The sequence below is a fragment of the Vombatus ursinus genome, unplaced genomic scaffold, assembly GCF_900497805.2.
Source record: "Vombatus ursinus unplaced genomic scaffold, bare-nosed wombat genome assembly UNPS02008961.1, whole genome shotgun sequence".
Taxonomy (NCBI): domain Eukaryota; kingdom Metazoa; phylum Chordata; class Mammalia; order Diprotodontia; family Vombatidae; genus Vombatus; species Vombatus ursinus.
Window position 1 is genome coordinate 4869855 of NW_020948739.1, and position 19531 is coordinate 4889385.

Genomic DNA, 19531 nt, shown 5'->3' on the forward strand with positions numbered 1-19531 from the left:
TGTTTTGATCTTCCCTGTCACCATAATAACTATGGTCAGATTCTTTTTTTACTCATTTTTTTTCTAACCTATTTTGTTACTTTTAAAGTTGAGCTCTCCCCCTGGGGGATGGGAGCACGCAGTGCTGTGCCACACTTCTTGTGCCAGGGGCTCCAAGCCCTCACTGCTTGCCTGATGTTGTGGAGGTGCTGTGGGGGGCATGGCTGCTTGTCTGGTGCTGTGCTGAGGCTCACCAAGGTTCTGGTGCTGTACTAGGGTTGCGTTGGGGGCCTGCCTGCTCTCCTGCCACTGCATTGGCACCCACTGGGGGCCTGGCCACTCACCTGTTGCTGTTCTGGGACCCTTGGTTGGCCTGATGCTACCCTGGGCCCATAGGAGGGACAAGAAGTGGAGCTGGTTATGCGCCTGGCTACTTGCTTGGTGTTGCATCAGAGTCCGTGTGGTGGCCTGGTTCTGCACCGGAGCCTCAGGGTTCCTGGACACTCACTTGCAGGTGTGCTAGGCCCACGGGGGCCTGGTTTTGCACCAGGAGTGCAGGGGTAAGGGGAGGGAATGTCATTGGTCTGCTCTTGCCCCAGAGCTGTGGTCACTGACCTGTACTGGTACTGCCTCCCACTGGCTTGCTGGGACATGGTCTGCTAACATGACAAAATAGGATAATGATAAATGTTGGAGAAGATGTTGGAAAATTGGAACACTAATACATTGTTGGTGGAGTTGTGACATGATCCAACCATTTTGGAGAGCAATTCGGAACTATGCCCAAAGGGCTATACAAATGTGCATATCCTTTGACCCAGCAATAGCAGTTCTAGGGCTGTATCCCAAAGAGATCATAAAAATAGGAAAAGGACCCACATGTCCAAAAATATTTATAGCAGTTCTTTTTTGTGGTGACCAAGAATTGGAAATTGAGGGGATGCCCATCAGTTGGGGAATGGCTGAACAAGTTGTGGTATATGAATGTAATGGAATACTGTTATGCTATAAGAAATGATGAACAGGCTGACTTCAGAAAAACCTGGAAACACTTGTATGGTCTGATGCTGAGTTAAGTGAGCAGAACCAGGAGAATGTTGTACACGGTAACAGCCATGTTGTGTGATGCCTAACTTTGATAGACTTAGTTCTTCTCAGCAATGCAAGGATCTAAGACATCTGGATCTAAGACATCCCCAAAAGTCACATGATGGAAAATGCTATCCATATCCAAAGAACTATGGAGTTTGAATGCAGATTGAAGCATACTATTTGCTGTATTTTTTTCTTCAGTTTTGTTTTGTTTTGTCTTTCTTGTGGTTCCTCCTGTTGATTCTAATTCTTCCTTACAGCATGACTAATGTGAAAATATGTTTAACAGGAATGTATATGTATAGCCTATATCAGATTGCTTGCTGTCTAGGGGAGGGAAGTGGGGAGGGAGGGGGAGAAAAATTTAAAGCTCCAAAGCTTATGGAAGTGATTGTAAAAAAAAAAAAAAGAATTGGAAGTTGAGAGGATGCCCATCAATTGAGAAATGATTTAATGAATTGTGGTATATGATTGTGATGGAATACTATTCTGCTGTAAGAAGATGAAGGGAATGATTTTAGAAAAACCTGAGAAGACTAATATGGATGATGCAAAGTAAAGTGAGCTGCACCAAAACATTGTATACAGTAACAGTTATGTTGTAATGTTGATCAGCTGTGAAAGATATTCTGATCAATATAGTGATCCACAACATTTCCAAAGGACTTGGGATGAAAAATACTGCCCACATCCAGAAAGAGAACTGATGAACTTTGAGTGCAGATTGAAGCATATTTTTTCATTTTAAATTTTTTTCTTGCTTTTTTTCTGCAGAATGACTAATATGGAAATATGTTTTGCATGACTTTACATATTTAATGGATATCACATTGCTCACCTTCTCAATGGATGGGGAAAGGGCTGAAGGGAAGGAGAGAATTTGGAACCGAAAATTAAAAAATTAGTATTAAAAATATGTAGTTAAGGGGGTACCCATTATTTACCAAAGGAACCAGGTCCATTTTATGGTAGCTATTATTGGTAGAAAGTATTTCTTTATCTCAAGAATAAACTTGCACCTTGCAACTTCAACCAGTGGCTTCTAGTTCTGTCTTCTGGTGTCAAGGAGAACACGTCTAATCGCTTTTCTATGTGATAGCCCTTCACATAGTTAACTTCCCTTCCCCCAATTTTTTTTAGGCTAAATATTTGCTTTTTTTTTTTTTTTTGAGCTAAGTCTTTTTTTTTAATTAATTTATTTTGATTTATCAACAATCACTTCCATAATCTTTTGAATTTTAAATTTTTCCCCCCTCCCTCCCCACTTCCTTCCCCAAGATGGCACAAACAATCTGATATAGGTTATACATATACATTCCTATTAAACGTGTTTTCACATTAGTGATTATTTGTGATTATTGTGATTGGTGATATTGCGATTAGTGATTATTCTTTAACTTATACTCATATTGCGTTATATTGAACCAACTTACAGTCTTAATCTCCCTTTTCTAGACACATTAGATCTTGTTATTATCCTTTCTAAAATGTTAGATCCATAACTGAATACTCTACTCTAGATTGGTGTGACCAGAACACAATTTAGCTTTGGTATCACCTCTTTAGCCCTGGCACTACACTTTACTACGTGTAGTTTAACATTGCATTAGCTTTCTTGATTGCTCTGTTACTTTTCTTGACTTATATTAAGCCTCAGATAACTATGTTGTAGTCCTGCCTTCCTGATATTGGTTTTGTGAAAATGATGGTTTTGAACATAAGTATAAGACTTTACATTCATCTTATTAACTTTCTTTGTATAAAATTAGACTTCATATTAGATAAAAAGTTCTTAATAGATTAATTAATAGTCCCTATGTTCGTCTGTTGAGATATTTTTAGTCCAGTTTCTCTTATCTATTGAGTTAGCTATGCCTTTTGACTTTTTGTTATCTGCAAATGTTATTTAAATTTCCTTTCCTTTGTATTTGATGGTCTTTCTCTTGATCCATTGCAAAACTTATTATTTCAGAGTTGAATTGTTAAATTTAACTACTATGAGTCTTTGTAGCCTTTGATTTTTTTTTTGAGGGGAGGCAGTCTTATGAATTCCTTTAATTGGAATTTAATTTTCTGTATTTAGAGGTTTTGGGCAGTTCTCTTGTATTGTTTTGTGCTTTATGGTGTTCAGTTTTTTTGTCATCATGTTCCTTTGGGGGAATCTATGATCCTTAGGTTGTCTCTATGAATCCTGTCTTTGAGATCAGTGTGTTTTGCTTTCATAGTGAGCATATTTACTTTTTTTTTTTAACTTCTTAACATTTTTATTTAAAGTTTTGAGTTCCAAATTCTATTCCTCCCCTTTTCTCTCTCTGAGATGGTAAGCAATCGAATTTAGGTTATATACATGCAATTATGTAAAATATTTCCATATTAGTAATTTTGTACAAGAAAACTTGAATAAAAGAAAAAATATGAAAGAAAGAAAGTGAAAAATAGCATGCTTTGGTCTATATTCAATTTATTAATTCTCTGGAGGTGGATCGTATGCTTCATCATTATTAGTCGTTTGGAATTGTCATGGATCACTGTATTCCTGAGAATAACTAAGTCATTCACAGTTTTTCATTGAACAGTATTGCTTTTGCTGTGTGCAGTGTTCTCCTGGTTCTGTTCACTTCCATATGCATCAGTTTGTGTAAGTCTTTCCAGGTTTTTTTTTGAAATGATCCTGTTCGTCATTTGTTATAGCACAATAATATTCCATTACAATCATATAACATAGCTTTTTTACCCATTCCCCAGTTGATGGATATCCCTTTGATTTCCAGTTCTTAGCAACCACAAAAGAGTGAGCGTATTTACTTTTACTTTTACTATTATTATTATTATTTTTTTTTAACTTCCCTTCCTCTCGATTGTCCATCATTTATGTATATTTGCCTTCTCACTTTGTTGTTCTCGCTTTTGTTACTTTGGAGAGACTTAGCATCACACATTCAAGTTTTTGTGTTCTCTTTATTTTTGTTTTCTCGACTGTAAATTTTGCTCTCATAATTCTCATTTTTCTTTTAAACCACTGTGGAATAGCATGTTGTGGTTCCATGTTTTCCTCAAAATCCAGAGTCCTTTGTGTTATGAAGAGTTGGATCATTTTTCTTTGTTTTGCAGTATTTATTCATAGATGCCTGAACTATTAGATCTGGAGGCCATATTTCCTTCTGCCCTTGATGTTTTCCCTGTAGTTTTATCCACTTGTGTTCAAGGTCTGTGAGTCATTCTTCTGATGTCTTTGGTAATTTTAATCTTTTTCCCCACCTTTTCAGAAGAATCCCACAAGAAACTTAGGCTAATTCTTTGCTGAAGTCCAGGTAGAACACATGCATAGAATTTACCTGATCCACCAAAAAAGGAAGTGAAGCTAATCTGAAATGACTTGTCCTTAGTGAAACCACGCTCCCTCTTAGTGATCATTGCTTTGCTTTCCAAGTGTTTACAAATTGTCTCTTGTCATTTTCTCTATGAGATCTCACTACCTGGTAACTACTTTTGCTTGTCTGATTGGAGGGTGGGGCCATGAACTCTAAACCTCCATTTAAGGAGAGCTTAGCTCAAACATCACCTCATTTCTCACCTTGCTGTGCTACTTTGGAACTTCTCTGATTGGCTCAGATAACTTTTCCTCTTTCTCTTCCCATCCATCCCTCCCTTCCTTTTCAGCTTTTTGCATTTTGTCTTTTCCCATTAGATTGTAAGCTTTGTATCGAGTTCCTGGCATAGTGCCTGGCATATAGTAAGTGTTTAATCCATGTTTATTGACTGTTTCTTTGATACCTTCTAGAGTTTTGCCAAGAGTTGAAGTCAGTCACTGGCTTATGGTTTGAAGACACCATCTTGCTACTTTTATTGTACTAGATGATCTTGTTGAAAGTATGTGTATCAAATATGTCTGTAGTTGCTTTTATGGCTATTGAACTCATGGAAATGAGGTGAAGTTTCACTTCATTTCATCGGTTTGAAATTGTATAATTGTATTTCTGTACATGCTTTTAGGTACAGATATAAAACTTGAGTTTGCTAGCGTTTATATTTTTTAGATAATACTGGGAAATTTAGTGTGAAGAAGCTTCACTTCCATGTCGTTATTTGTGTAGCTTATTGGGGAGAGACGTCAGTTTGGTTCCATTCACAGTAATGTATTTAATTGATAAAAATAAAGATTGAAATGTGATATTAGATTATTCCAAATGATGTTTGAATAGACCTTTCTTTGATCATGAGAATTAAGAAATTTTAAAGTATGTGCCTAATAATGTACATTAATATTTATGTTAATTATGAAATATATATGTGTATTTAACTAGCACCTGGAAATCAACAAGACCTCCCTTCAGCAAAAAGTGAAGATTTGGGGAATATTCAGGAGAAGTCTACCAAAAGTCTTGTTGTAGGTCCTCTTGATCTTCGCTTGGATAGCAGTGCAGTACACAGGATTTTGAAAATGATTGTTTGTGCCTTGGAACATGAATATGAACCTTATAGTAGGATAAAACCAGGTAAGTTGTTGACTTGATGTTCATTCAATTACTGATTAAATTATATTAATGTTTAAATGTATTTTATCTCTTTTTCTGTTACTGCACTTTTTTGTTTATATGCTGTGCCTTTTTAGATGTGGAATGATCTTTATTCCTAGGAGTAGTATTTGCTTTGAAGTTATGGGACAGATGTTTAAATGGAGGTAATTAATGTAGTAAATAAAACAGAGTGTAAACTGCATGTTATCTTATCCTAAAGTAAGGGCCTTTTTATTTAAGTCATATATGAAAACTGTTCTCATGACTTCTAGGCCCTCTGTGTCCTTGTGGTTGATGGAAATTTCCTGCTAGGCTAAGTTTTTAGGGACATGAATTTATGATGTAGAGAATTAGTAAGTTTTAAAGCATATTCCAATATGCTTTATATGGTGAAAAGATAATAAATCTTTTAAATATATTTCTAATGAGAGATAAGGCAGAACAGCCATTTAATACTTTGAGCCTGTCATCACTGTGATCCTGTTAAGGTGTGACCATTTACATTCTCCTTGTACAGAATAAGAAGATCATGGATAATTTGTCAACATGAGCGTAATGTAATATTTGGGTAGAATAAACTCATTATTTGTTCCTGCATGGTGTTGTGTGAGGGCAGATATGCATAGCATCATTCAGAACAACAAAACACATTTTTCTTCTTTTCGGTGATTCCATTTCCCACTTCTGCACATGCTGGTTCCACTTCCATCATTCTTAAAATGCTTCTCGTCTCTGTGTCTTGGAACCCCTAGTTTCTGTCAAGTTTCAGTTCAAGTGCCACTTCCTCTAAGTTGCCTTTTCAGAGTCCCCTCACTGTTTATGCTCCCTAAAACAATGACTGCATTTTTTTTTTGTACTTATCCTGGATTCACTTTAATGTATAGTTATTCTCCAAATCAGTGGTCTCCAGAGTGGGCAGTTATGACCTCAAACCAAGAGGTTTTCATCAATTAGGAGTTGGGAAGATCAGTCATATCCCATATTTTCCACACTGGTCAGTCATGGAATTTGCCTTCAGCACACCATGTCTCCCCTTATTCCCCAATAATTTCCTACTCTGACCCTTTCCTCCACAGTATAAGCTTCCATCTCCACCTTCTGAACTGGACGTTGGCTCAGTTGTAAGCTAGCTGCTACTTTGGCACTGACAGTAGCAGCTACGCAGGTGCCATTTGCAAAAGATATGAAGAAACAATTCTCAAAAAACCCTGCAAACTTAGCCATATGAAAACATTGTACTAAGTCACTAATAATGAAAGAAATATAAATTGAAGTCACTCAGATACAACAAATTTTCACAGATGACAGAAGATGGGAATAATAAGTATTAGAAGATCTGTGTTAGACATACTAATACACTGTTGGTGATCAGTGAATTGGTTCTAGAATTCTGGAAAGAATTTTGGATTTATTCTTAATAAGGGCTAAAAATTCTATAACCTTTGACTTAGATATCCCACTCTTCGAGAGAAGACGTCTAAGTTAACTGATTAACAAGCATTCGTTAATCATCCTCTGCATGCCAGGCATTCTTCTGGGTGCTGGAAATATAAAGAAAAAAACCTCTTGGAGTTTGCATTCTAATAGGGGAGACAACATGCATGCATGTATGTATGTACAAAATACAACATAAGCAACTGAACAGAACCATAAAATGTCTCATGCAAAATATGGTTCTTGAGTTGAATCTTGAAGGAAACTAAGGGATTCCAGAAAGCATAGGTGTGGAGGGAGAGCATTACAGGTATGAGAAATAGTATAGATTTGGTACATAGGAATGGGGATGTGTTGGCGTCAGTTTTAACATGCTGTGAGAGCCATTAAATTTTCAGTGTGAGCATTTACACCTCAGAAATTGTCAATTGCTACAAATCAAGGCTCAAACATTTTTAAAAAAAAGTGTCAATAATTGCAGATTAAACTTAAAAATGTGTTCTTATACTGCTTTTTTCACTTTTGATAGCCCTGTTGTTAACTATATAGCAGCAATAATACATTGTATTATTGCTCTGTAAATATTGTTTGAGCTCAAAAAAGGGTATAGTAGAAAGCTGAAGGAATGGAGTCATAACCTGAGTGGAGAGTTGGTAACTGAAGGCTAATAGTAGTAGTAGTAGTAGGAGTAGGAGTAGTACTGGTAGTAGGAGTAGTAGTAGTAGTAGTAATAATAGTAGTAGTAGTAATAACAATAATAATAATTTAATCATAATAGCAATAACTCACATTTATATTGTACTTCAGGGTTTACAGAGTGCTTTATATCCATTATCTCATTTGAATCTCACAATAATCTGGATAGAAGTGCCATGTATGAGGAAAAGCAACATAACCTGTGTGATGAGACCTTAGAATGTGTGCAAAGGAGTAACATGTAGTTAATCTGGCAAAATTCAATAGGACCATGTTGAAAAGAGTTTTGTATGTCAAATGAATAAGTTTGTATTTGCTCCTATAGGTAATATTGAACCACTAGAGTTTATTGATTAGAGGGGATGACACGGTCAGATTTGGAGTTAAAGAAAAGCACTCTTATGGAGGATGTAGTAGAGTGGGGAGAGATTTGAGACAGGGAGACCAATTAGAAAGCTGTTGCAATAGTCCTTGAAAATGATGAGGATATGAACTAAGCTGGTGTGTGGGGAGAAAAGAGGATATATGAAGGAGCTGTAATTGATATAGAAATGATGGAAACTTAGCATCTGTTTAGATATGTGAGATGAGCACGAGTGATGAGTTGAGGATTGCATTGCAGTTGTGAACCTGATTGGAAAATTGGTGGTGCTCTCAGCAAATAGGAAAGTTTAGAAAATAGGTAGATGTGGAGGAGAGTGATAATGAATTTTGTTTGGACATACTGAGTTTGAGATGCCTTTAGGACATCCAGTTTGGAATGTCCATTAAATGGTTAGTTATGTGGAACTGAAGTTTAGAAGATAAGTTAGGGCTGGAATTGTATATATAATAGTCAATAGCAAAGAGATAATAATCTCATTTGAGTTGATGAAGTCACTAAGAGAGAGTGTAAAGAGAGAAGATATTCCAGGAGGGAGAATTGTAGAACATGCCTATATTTAGGGGACCTGGTATATATGAATATCTAGCAAAGAAGATGTAGAAAGAGCAACATCACAGAAACCCAAGGATGAGTGAGCTTCAGGGAGGAGAGGGTATTCCGCACTGTTCTGTACTGAGCAGAGCTCAAGAAGGATGTTATTATTATTGAATCATTTTCATTTGTGTCTGACTCTTCATAATCTAATTTGGGATTTTCTTGGCAAAGATACTGGAGTAGTTTTTACAAATGAGGAAACTGAGGCAAACAGGATTAAGTGGCCTGTCCAAGGTCACACAGCTAGTAAGTTTTTGAGGTTAGATTTGAACTCAGGAAGATGAGTCTTCCTGACTCCAGGCCCAGCACTGTGTCCCCTGCACCAACTAGTTGCTCTTTCAAGAAGGATGAAAGTAGAGAAAAGGCCACCAGATTTTTAAATTAAGATATTACTGGTAACTTTGAAGAGGGCAGTTTCAGTGGTTGGAAACCACATTATTCAGGGTCAGGAAGTAAGCAAGAGAAGAGAAAATGGGGACAGAAGGAAGAGGAAACTTTTTCTAAGAGTTTGGCAGAGAAAGGATGAAATGGGAAGGGAATGTGGTAGAGTTTAGTGATTTAAAAATTTTTTTTATCAAGGATATGGGAGACTTGGTCTTGTTTGTGGGCAGCTGGAAAGGAGCCTAGTTAGTGAAAAATGAGAGTGTAAAACCTTAATACAAAAAGAATGAGTTCAGCTTAGTGAAAATTAGTCTGGATCTAAGTAGTTTAGTTTTTATTGTATAATTGGTATTTATTAAAAGAAAAACAATTTTAAGTCTTGATGGATACCTTGTATAAATAGATTTGGGAAAAAAAACTTTTAGAAATAAAAAATACTGCCACAGTTATAGAAGAAAATTTATTCTCTTTTTTTAAGAACATAATTGAAGGGAATTTTCCCCCTTCTATTTTGTTTTCTTGGCTAAATTTTCATCATAATTTATTATAGATGTTGTGGATGAAAATAGAACCATACCAAACACTGAAGAGGTAGCATCTCTGGAAGAATATATTCCTACTCGACTCACTTGTGTTACTATTCTTAAATGTACTGTTACAATCTTCATGGCTGAATTCAACTTATTAGGTCATTTGCTTCCTGTTATTATGGGCGAAAAGGTATGACAATATTTACAACTTATCTTTTCCTATGTGTATGATATTTGTTTTATGTTTCAAATATAACATTTTATACTATATAGGTATAACATTATAACTGAATGAGTATCTATGTAGCTTCTTTAATAAGTTACTAATACAGTTGTGATCTTTTACACAAGAAATTACCCCCCAAAAATGACAGGAATTGTGAACTAATACAGTCATATCATGATTTATGCTACATTGTGTGCTCTCTTCTATCTACTATTCTGGAAGAACTTATTAGGTATCATATCATTGGATAAGTAATAATTTTCAGAAAATTTTGATGGAGATGAAAGAATTAAAGAGAAGATTAAAATAGCATTGTATATTGTACTGTTTCATTGTTTGTAACAAATTTGATATCTTTCAAGATACTTTAAGACTTGAGCATTTACACACACATCACATACATACACACACACACGTACACACACACACACACATACAGACACACACACACATCTATTGCATTTGACCTTTATACCATTCTGAAATTATCTTTAAAAACCTGGACCTCTAGAGGGTCTTCACCTCTCTGCTTTACACTTGTAAACCAGCTGTCATGGTTTTGCTCTGTTTCAATGAGAACTTTCCATCCTCAAAGAGGTTTCTAGATTTTCAGTCATTTCCATCAGGACAAAAAGAGAGGCATAAATTGTTTTCACATCATGGATAACCATATAGAAATTCCTGAACCATGTCAGCAGACTATTTTTGGTCAAAGAAGAGCCCTACTATAACAAAATGTTCCACAGTCATGAGCCTTTTTTTCTGTGGGGAAAAGTTTCTGTGTGTAGCTAAAATGAGCATGGAACTTTTTCTAGGGTCTTCTTTTGCTAGTGAGGAGCTTTCCTTTCCTTCAGCTCATTCATCTTCCCTCCTTGTTGATTAGCTTTCTTTTTTCAATCTGTTTAGCTATTGATGTGAAACTAGACGTGTAACTAGTTTGTGTATCTTTACTAAGCAGGACCTCTTTAAGGTCAATTTAAGCACTTGGGTAATAGGTGGCAGGTCCAGTCCTGGAGCTCCTGGAGTAGATTGTTAAACCTTTGGTATCCCAAGTTTTCTGGCCTACTTGGTACTGCTCAGGAGGGACAATATCTGGGCAAATCTACCAGTGTCCCTTAATTCATTTATCTCTTCACAAATCTATAGAAACATTAATGAAAATGACTGCTCTGATCTTTATTACAATATGAAATGATCAGGTTTCATTTGCATTTACATAATTATTGTAATTCTCAGTGTCGCCATCACTTATAATAATTTTAGTATTTGGCTTCATTCAAATTGCTGTTCTTTGTGAATCCTCATTGAATTGTTGGTCAGGGGCTGCCAGATTTCCTGGTGTGTTTTTCAAAGTGTTTTGGGAATCATTTGCCACCTTCATGGCTTTCTTCCTGGCTCAGATCCTGAGAGGGCTACCCAGTAGTGAAGGCAACCAGAGCCATTCCAGAAAATTGAATTGTGTGAAGGCTCAGGATAAGTTATTTCTTTGGAGTCAGATTGGTTCAGGTATTTCTCACGGGGAACTCATTGATACTTAATTTGTACTTCTTGAGATCAGTTTATGGTGACTTGGAATCCTTTAAAGCAGTGGTGTCAAACTCAAATGAAAATGGATCCCTGTCAACATATTGACTTAGAAAACTGCAAATTACTATCATCTATGTTGTATTTTATTTTTATTTATTTTATTAAACTTTTCCCAGTTACATTTTAATCTGGTTCAGGCTATACTTAGTAGGGCCTGTTACAGTGAGTTTGACTCCTTCACTCTAAAGTACTCTCTCATACTGACCAAAGGCTATGCTTCTTCTGTAATGGTTCTAATATAGTATTCTACAGTGTATAAAGGAATTTCTGTACCCTCTAAGAGGTGATAGAATTGTAATATTATCCTCATTTTAGAGATGAGGAAATCAAGACTCAGGGCAATTAAGTGACTTGTTTTTTGATATGTAGTTGCCCTGAGTCTTGATTTCCTCATCTCTAAAATGAGAATAAAAATAAAATTTTGCCACCTCTACCACCATTTTGAGATATACAGTAGGAAAGCCAGGCGCAACTTGGTGGTGCAATGGATAGAGTGCCTGACTTGGAGTCAGAAAGACTCAGCTTCCTCAGTTCAGTTCTGGTCTCAGATACTTCCTAGCTGTGTGACCCTAGGCAAGTCACTTAACCCTGCTTGCTTTAGTTTCCTCGTCTGTAAAATGAACTGGAGAAGGAAATGGCAAACCATTCCATTGTCTTTGCTAAAAAAATCCCAAGTGGCGTCACAGAGAGTTAGATTCAACTGAAAATGACTCAACAACAAAGGAGAACCGAGACTAAAACCCAAATCATCTGATGTTAAGTCCAGTATGCTTTTGACTATACCACACTGCCTTGATTTATTGATACTGCTATAAATTGAAGCCATCTGAATCTTTCCTTTGATACATTGATTCCTGAAAATTAGATTGTGAGCTCCTTGAGGGCAAGGACCATATTTACTTTTTTTTTTTAAATATTCCCACTGCTTACTTAGCACAGTGCCTAGTATATAATAGGCACTTAATAAATGTTTGTTGATTGACTAGCTACTGTAGTTCTGAAATATAAATTGAACTGTATATACTCTTTTTTTTTTTTAGAACTCCAGTAGCTTCATGAATGCCACAAACTTTCTGCCATTACGGCCTTTGCCTTCTATTCAGATACTTGTAGATAAAATTAATTTGGAATATTCTATGCCTATGTATGCTGAACAATTGGTACACACAGTCAGTAGCCTTAGCCAGCCTTCTGACAACCTGCTTCATAACTGCTATGCACACTGCTACCTTAAGGTAAGAAATATGAACTCTACTATTTTACTATTCTGTGGTAACACTAGTCATAACAAGTACAAAGTAGTCCTTCAATATAGACTGTATAATTTTTGCCTTAACTCTTTCAGTGAAAACAGTATACCTGAAGTTCAGGCTTTTTATTCAAGGGCCCGTGGATTTACTTTTCAGCCACCTCTCCCCTCATTTAGTGGATGTTAATTTCTTAAGGCAAAGGGATAATCTTTCTATAATCCTTTTAAGTCAGGTTGTAAAAGAAGTGTTATTGGGGGTGGTCACTGTTGGCCAATCTCTTCTCTGTTACAATCCTTTTATATTACAAGTAATCAATCCCAGTGCAGGTGCATAAAAAGATACATTTATTGCTCAACACTTGAGTTTATTTGCTAAGCAAACACAGATGTATAGTCTAAGCAGAGACAGTGTATACCTAAGGAAATGCCAGTTTTATGTGAAGAGGAAACTGTAAAAACAAACAGTAAATTGAAGAAAAACTACTTGAAAGCTCTAAGCTTCAGGTAAATTACTGAGAGATTGGGAGGCTACACAAATAGATCACCTGTCTTTATTGGTTCACTTTATATATTTTGGTGTTTTAAACTTTTTAAAAGTTTATAAATTGGTGCAATGAAAATAAGCCATTATAAAGACTATTTCTAGGCTTGGTCTCCCCAGGTGTATATGAATTAATGATGTTATATTGACACAGTTTACAGGCTCTGCAGAGGAGACCCTGTTATTCTACAGAGTATGAACTGTGCAGTTTGGATGATCTAAATCACTCCAATTCTCCCCCTCCCCCTCAAAAAAAAAGGTGTGGTGATGCTGATGATTTAACAAATCTTTTTGAAAAGAGTGGAGGGGAGGCAGAAAAGAATGAGGTTTTTTCAAGTGCTCTTTATTTATTGGACTTATCAATTCCTTTCCAGCTACCTTTTTACCCTGGCCCTCTCTTCTCATTGGTTAATTCTTGCCTGTAATCTCCATTTGAGGAAATGCCCACCCAGTTACCCTCCCTGCTCACCCTTATACCCTTTGGCTTTTTAGCTCCTGTTTATGTGTCTTTTTATGCTATTAGCGTGTAAGCTCTTTAACAGAATGGACTATCTTTTTTCTTGCACTTTCTTGTAATAAATGCTTTCTGTCTCTGTCTTTCCATGACTCTTTTTCCTTCCCCACCTCCTTATTCTCTGTCTCTGTCTCTCTTCTCCTCTCCCCTCCCCTTTTTCCTTCTCTCTTTCTTCTTTCTTTCCTCAAAGAATCTATCCATCCAGGACCAGTACTAGGGTGGTGGTGAAATGAGCTGAGAGAAAGGTTGTGAGGGATATATTGGAGACTGAAATGACCAAACTCCACAACTGATTAGATATGTAGAATGAAGGAAAAGGGAGGGATCAAGGGTGATTCCAGTATTTTGAAAGTGATTGACTACAAGTATGGCTATGCCATTGACAGAAATAGCTAGGTGATATAACAGAGAGAACAGTGGGCATGGAATTAGGAAGACCTGAGTTCAAATATGGCCTAAAACATACTAGTTGAGTAATTTTGGGTAAGTCATTTAACCCATGTGTGCCTTCCATAAATTGGGAAGAAAAGTAACATCTTATCAGCCAAGGTTCTTTTGAGGATAAAATGAGTAGTATTTGTGAAGTCCTTTGCAAACTTTAAAACACTATGTAAATGCTAGAAATTATTGTTTTATTGTTGTTGTCATTGTCATCATCCTCATTATCATCATCATGATCATCTTCATTATCCCTTCCTGGTGGATGTGGTCGAAACGTTATATTCATTTACATGTAGATACCACGCTTTTCTGTGTCCATAAAAGTGCTAGTCATTCATTTTGAATAATGATAATTATTGTTTGTCCTTTATTCTCAAAGAGAACCGTGACATCAGAAAGGGGATACCATCACTTGCAGGTGAATTGGATTTAAGTGAGGAGGGCTGTGCAAAGTTACTAGCCTCACTTTCTCCTCTGGAGCCATCTGGGCCCACTGGCAAGAAATAGCCTTTAATTTTCCTTTTTATAGATTGAACAGTTGTAGTCTTATTAGAACTGCTGGCAAATTCATGACTCACACAAGCTGTTTTGGCTAGCTGAGCCGTTACCTTATGCTAATGAAGACATTGGGCTGGATTTTGAGATTTTAAATTTAACAACATTAAAAGCAGCATGGCATGGTAAAAGAGGGTCAATTTCAGAGAGTCGGGATGATTGCAGACTGACTCAGAGCTCATATTTGTGACTCTAGGTGAGTCACTTAATCTGTTAGTGCCCCCAGCAGTTCTCTAAGATTATACAGTGCAAAATAGTTACTGTTTTGTGTGGGAAGAGGGATTTTTGTCACTGGAAGTTCCCTGCACTCCAGGCTTTTGAATCTTCCTTTGGCTTGCACAATATCTTTATAGATGTATTATGTATTTGTAAGCATTTTGTAATTTTACAAAAATTTGGGGGAGAGTAGTGGTAGAAATATTCTTCCTAGGCAGGAGTTGGAGTATTTTGTTTAATAGAATCCCAAATTAAATGTCTTAGGTCATTTGCATCAAAAATTGTTATTGTTTTATCTTATACCTGCTGTCCAATATACTTATGAAAGCATTGCTAGACAACATGCAGATATAGTAAAAATTAAAAATAAAACCGTAGAATATCTGCTGTGTCCAAATAATCTACATTTTTTACAGCTCCGTAAGATAAAAAGGGTATCTCCCTCAGTTATTTTTATAATATCCATGAATAAATAGGGGTATCTTATGAAATAATACATTTAATTTTGCATCATCAAATTGTTGGGTATGTGTGAGATCCTAGGTAAAAAGTTCCTATAGTTAGAAAACTGTTATGTGATATATAAAATAATACTTATATTGTGGACATTATTCATTATCAGGATCTATAGAATAACTCAGTGTATAAGAAGTATTAGTAAATATATTGTGGTGTCTAATGGAATTTTTTTTTTGGAGGGAGGCAAGAAAATTTTAGTACCTAGGATCATCTCCTGCTTAATAAATATTTACTGATTGAATTGGAAATTTTAATGAAGAAAGAGTACTGTGAAGAAGTTAACATTTTGTTATAAAATTCTTAACTATATAACAGTTCATAACTGTGAAGAAGTAACATTCTAGAGGAGATTAGATTTTTGAAATGAGTTTCTTAATTTGATCATTTAGAATATCACATTTTGTTGGGAGGGAGTTATGTGGAAGAGGAATACTCTAACTTTTGTTAAGATTAGTTTCTTGAGAGAATTTGTCTCTATAGTTATCTGGCAAGACCAAGTTCCCATATCCCACCCGGTAATTGATATAAAAAAAACAACATTTTTCTTGAAAATATATCTTAGAAATATTGTTTCCAAAAATGAATTTCTTTCCCTGAAGTACTGATTTTGAAAGAAAGGAATTGGAACTATCAATTTCAGAAATCTTTCAGACATACTGATTTTCTAAAAATACATAGTAATGTAATGTGGTTACAAGTAAGAGATGGTGACTATATTTACTAAGAGTAGTGTTTTGGAAAATTGGTTAACAGTTGGTTAAACAAGTTAAGATCTGTATACAAGTTAAAATCTGTATTTCAGTGAAGAATTTTGTAGTGAATAATCATTAGCAGTAGTGGAATTTGCATGCTCTTTATACTGAGTGAATTATAAATAGTAAGTAAAAGATAAGGACCTGGCTATACTCTTTTTTAAAGTAATATTGAAGCAGTAAATCAGGGTTCTGTAATTGTGTGTCCTTTTTTTTCCTGTTGTGAAATGTTTATTTTCTACTTTATTTGAAATAATTGGAAAAGAAATATCAGGTTTAATTCTTTGCAGTGTTTTACTTCAAATATTATATTGTCTTCTTTCTTCCAGAAAGTCAAAATAATGTTCAAAAATTCCATCAAATGCTTTAAAATATTTTTAGTATGATCTTTTCGTTTTAAGTGTAAACACATGAAGGCTCCCTTTGTGGAATTTACCGAGTTTGTTAGAAGAGCTCAACCTTACAATTAATTGAAAAGAAAAGTGAAAACAAAATGCAGTATTTTTACGTTATGCCATGAAATATCTTTCATGATTCAGATGAAAGAAATAGAAATGAAAGACATAGCTTTGTTTTAGATGCCCTCCTGAAAGATTTTGTTCAGATTTGCTTTAATCATAAACTAGATTAATAATAACTAATGTACTTGACTTGAAGTATAAAATGTAATCAAAGACATAGAGTGATATATATATATATATACATATATATTTTAGTAGATAGATGGAAAACATTTAAAATCAGAATTGATGTGTAGTTAAACATGTGACACACATATATGTAATAGTAAAATCCTAGGATCAAAACAAATATTTACAAAGAGTATTTCAGAGGTTTGATAGAAGTATTATTGGCTAATTTAAAAATTTCATAATTTTGGTTTTGAGTAAATTGTCAAGTTGAGTCAAAGGAAATGTTTGATAATTGGGATGGTTAAGGCACTGGAAAATATTTAATGTGCAGCTGTTTTACAGAAAGTTGAATCTGACGTGCTTTATCCTGTATTTATTAAAACTTTGTCTCCATCAACATTTGGATCTTTTCTGTTTGTTTCAGATATTTGGTTTCCAGGCAGGATTGACCTTTCTGGATAGTAAAGGAACATACTGCTTACCTGTTCCGCTTATTCCCTCTTTTAGCATTGCTATTTATGGAAAATTGCTGAAACTCCCCATGTGTTGGTAAGTATGATTTATTAAAATGTGTAACGTTGAGAAAGAGATGGCTTATTTTACTTTTCACTTATTCTGCCTTTGAAAAGCAAATATATTTTTATGTTATTCCAGTTTAAGAAATATCACTTCAGAACAGGGGAAATTTGTGTAAGTTACACCTTTTGTTCTGAGAACCTCAAAACATGCTGTTATCTCTCAAGCATATAAATTAATAATGAACTTTTAAATAATGATACCTATTGGTAGGATCAGAACTGATAGTTGGTATTACTTTTTGTGCCTGACATTGATAGGATGCTTAAAAGAAACTTCCAAAAATATTTCTATTTCAGAATGTACTGGTTCTCATTCTTGCTTTTATTTTTCAGATGAAACTTATTTCTAAGATAAGAACCCACTACCTGATATTAGAAACCCAGTAATTCACTAGTTAGCTATTCATTTCCTTGAATAATTTATTTACCCACTTGATAATCCTGATGGTATAGGTATACAGAGTATAATATTCCTGAGATGTCCAATTCATTGTCATTTGAATTATTTCTGGAATGACTTATCTATTATTAATTTAGTACTTAGATTGTATGCTACTTGAATGAAGTCTTCTCATTTTGAAATTTTATGTGTGAGATATTAATAAGCTCTCATCTTTCTGTGTATGTAAAAATTTTGCGTCTCTTGCCTAGTGATGGATTCTTTTGAATATGTAATGAATGTAATTATAAATTGTGACATGCTTCAAAAGCATGTAATTATAAATTTGTTACATATTTTGGGTTTGATAAATGAATTATTTGAAGAATGACTTGTCTTTGTTTTATACTCTTAATGAATGAACTTTTTTCATATGAAATACATCACTCGTGGTGGTAATTGAATTTTTATGGTGTATTTTTATTATGTCTTATGAAAAATAATGCTAATTCCTCAGGAGTTATCAGTTTTTTTTTTCCCCCCACCCAAAGTACTGTATTCTGATGGGAAAATGATTTAATGTAATAGTGCATAAATGAGCATAACATTTTTGAAGTAGCTTGATTTAGTGGAACACACATACTACCTCTCTAAGAAATTCTTTACCAATACCAGTTCTATAAAAATTTCGTAAGTTAACTGTTAAACCTAATGTTTTGAATTCATGTTTTTAATACTTTGATAAATTGCTGCTCCCTTCCACTTTTTATTTTATCAAAATATACTGGTCTTGTACATTTTCATATGTTTAGTCTCTCTTGAAGTATCTTATTTTACACACTTCTCATCACTACTCCTCATATGCCTTTCATTATGTAGGGTGGAGACTGGTTTTACTTTTTTTAATTGCATCTTTGAGTGTATGGCATACTATATTTCATATGAATCAAATGTTATCTCTTGGTCTATCAAGACATGGCCTGGAACATGTACTCTGTTTATTCAGAAATAAATAAGCATGTTCTAAAGTAGCTACTCAGTAAATATACTTATTAGCTATACTCGTAAATATACTCTGTCACAGATTTATCTCAAGGCAGTGCTATATAATTTTCTATATGTATATTAGTGGTATTTTTAAACTGAAATATTCTTTATAGGCTTTTAATACTTAAAATACAGTATTTATATGTAATAATCATTGTGTCTATGAGGATTTACAAAATTAAACTTTATTATTTGTATGAGACAGAAATGAGAAAATGCATAGTGCTGTGCAAACTCTAAAATGCTATGTAAAAAATAAGCATGGTAATAAAATTCTGGTACTTGTGATTAAGAATGTTTTCCCATAAAATCTTTAAAAACTTATTAATAGGATAAATTAAAAAATTAGTTTTTCAAGTTTACAGAATGCTATTGACTCTGAGGCAGGTGTTTTGATTATTATTTCCATAGGTGAGTGTACCTCAAAATTATTCCAATAATCTTTTGACCCCTTTTTAACAAACCTATTGCTCTTTAATGTCTTTTAAAATCTGTTTTTCCTCAATATTATTGCAACAACTTAGTATCTAAACAAAAAACATTTATTTTGAAAATAAGAGACAGAAAACAATGATAGAACGACTCAGTTAAATGAAGTGTAGTTTGAAGTGAATAAAACACCAGATGAAACACATCAAATAGCACTTGGAGTAAATCGAAATCAGCACGAGGACTGAGAGCTTCATT

The 19531-nt window shown here is 34.7% G+C and overlaps 1 protein-coding gene across 5 annotated transcripts in view; it reads left to right on the forward strand.

The window, feature by feature from the left end:
• Positions 1-19531, forward strand: part of VPS13B (vacuolar protein sorting 13 homolog B) — a 1004773-nt gene that overhangs the window by 129768 nt on the left and 855474 nt on the right. For all 5 annotated transcript variants that reach the window (XM_027849971.1, XM_027849973.1, XM_027849974.1 and 2 more), the window contains exons 13-16: positions 5376-5567; positions 9629-9798; positions 12462-12656; positions 17265-17389. In XM_027849971.1, the coding sequence (XP_027705772.1) occupies positions 5376-5567; positions 9629-9798; positions 12462-12656; positions 17265-17389 (682 nt within the window). The remainder of the gene's footprint in view (positions 1-5375; positions 5568-9628; positions 9799-12461; positions 12657-17264; positions 17390-19531) is intronic.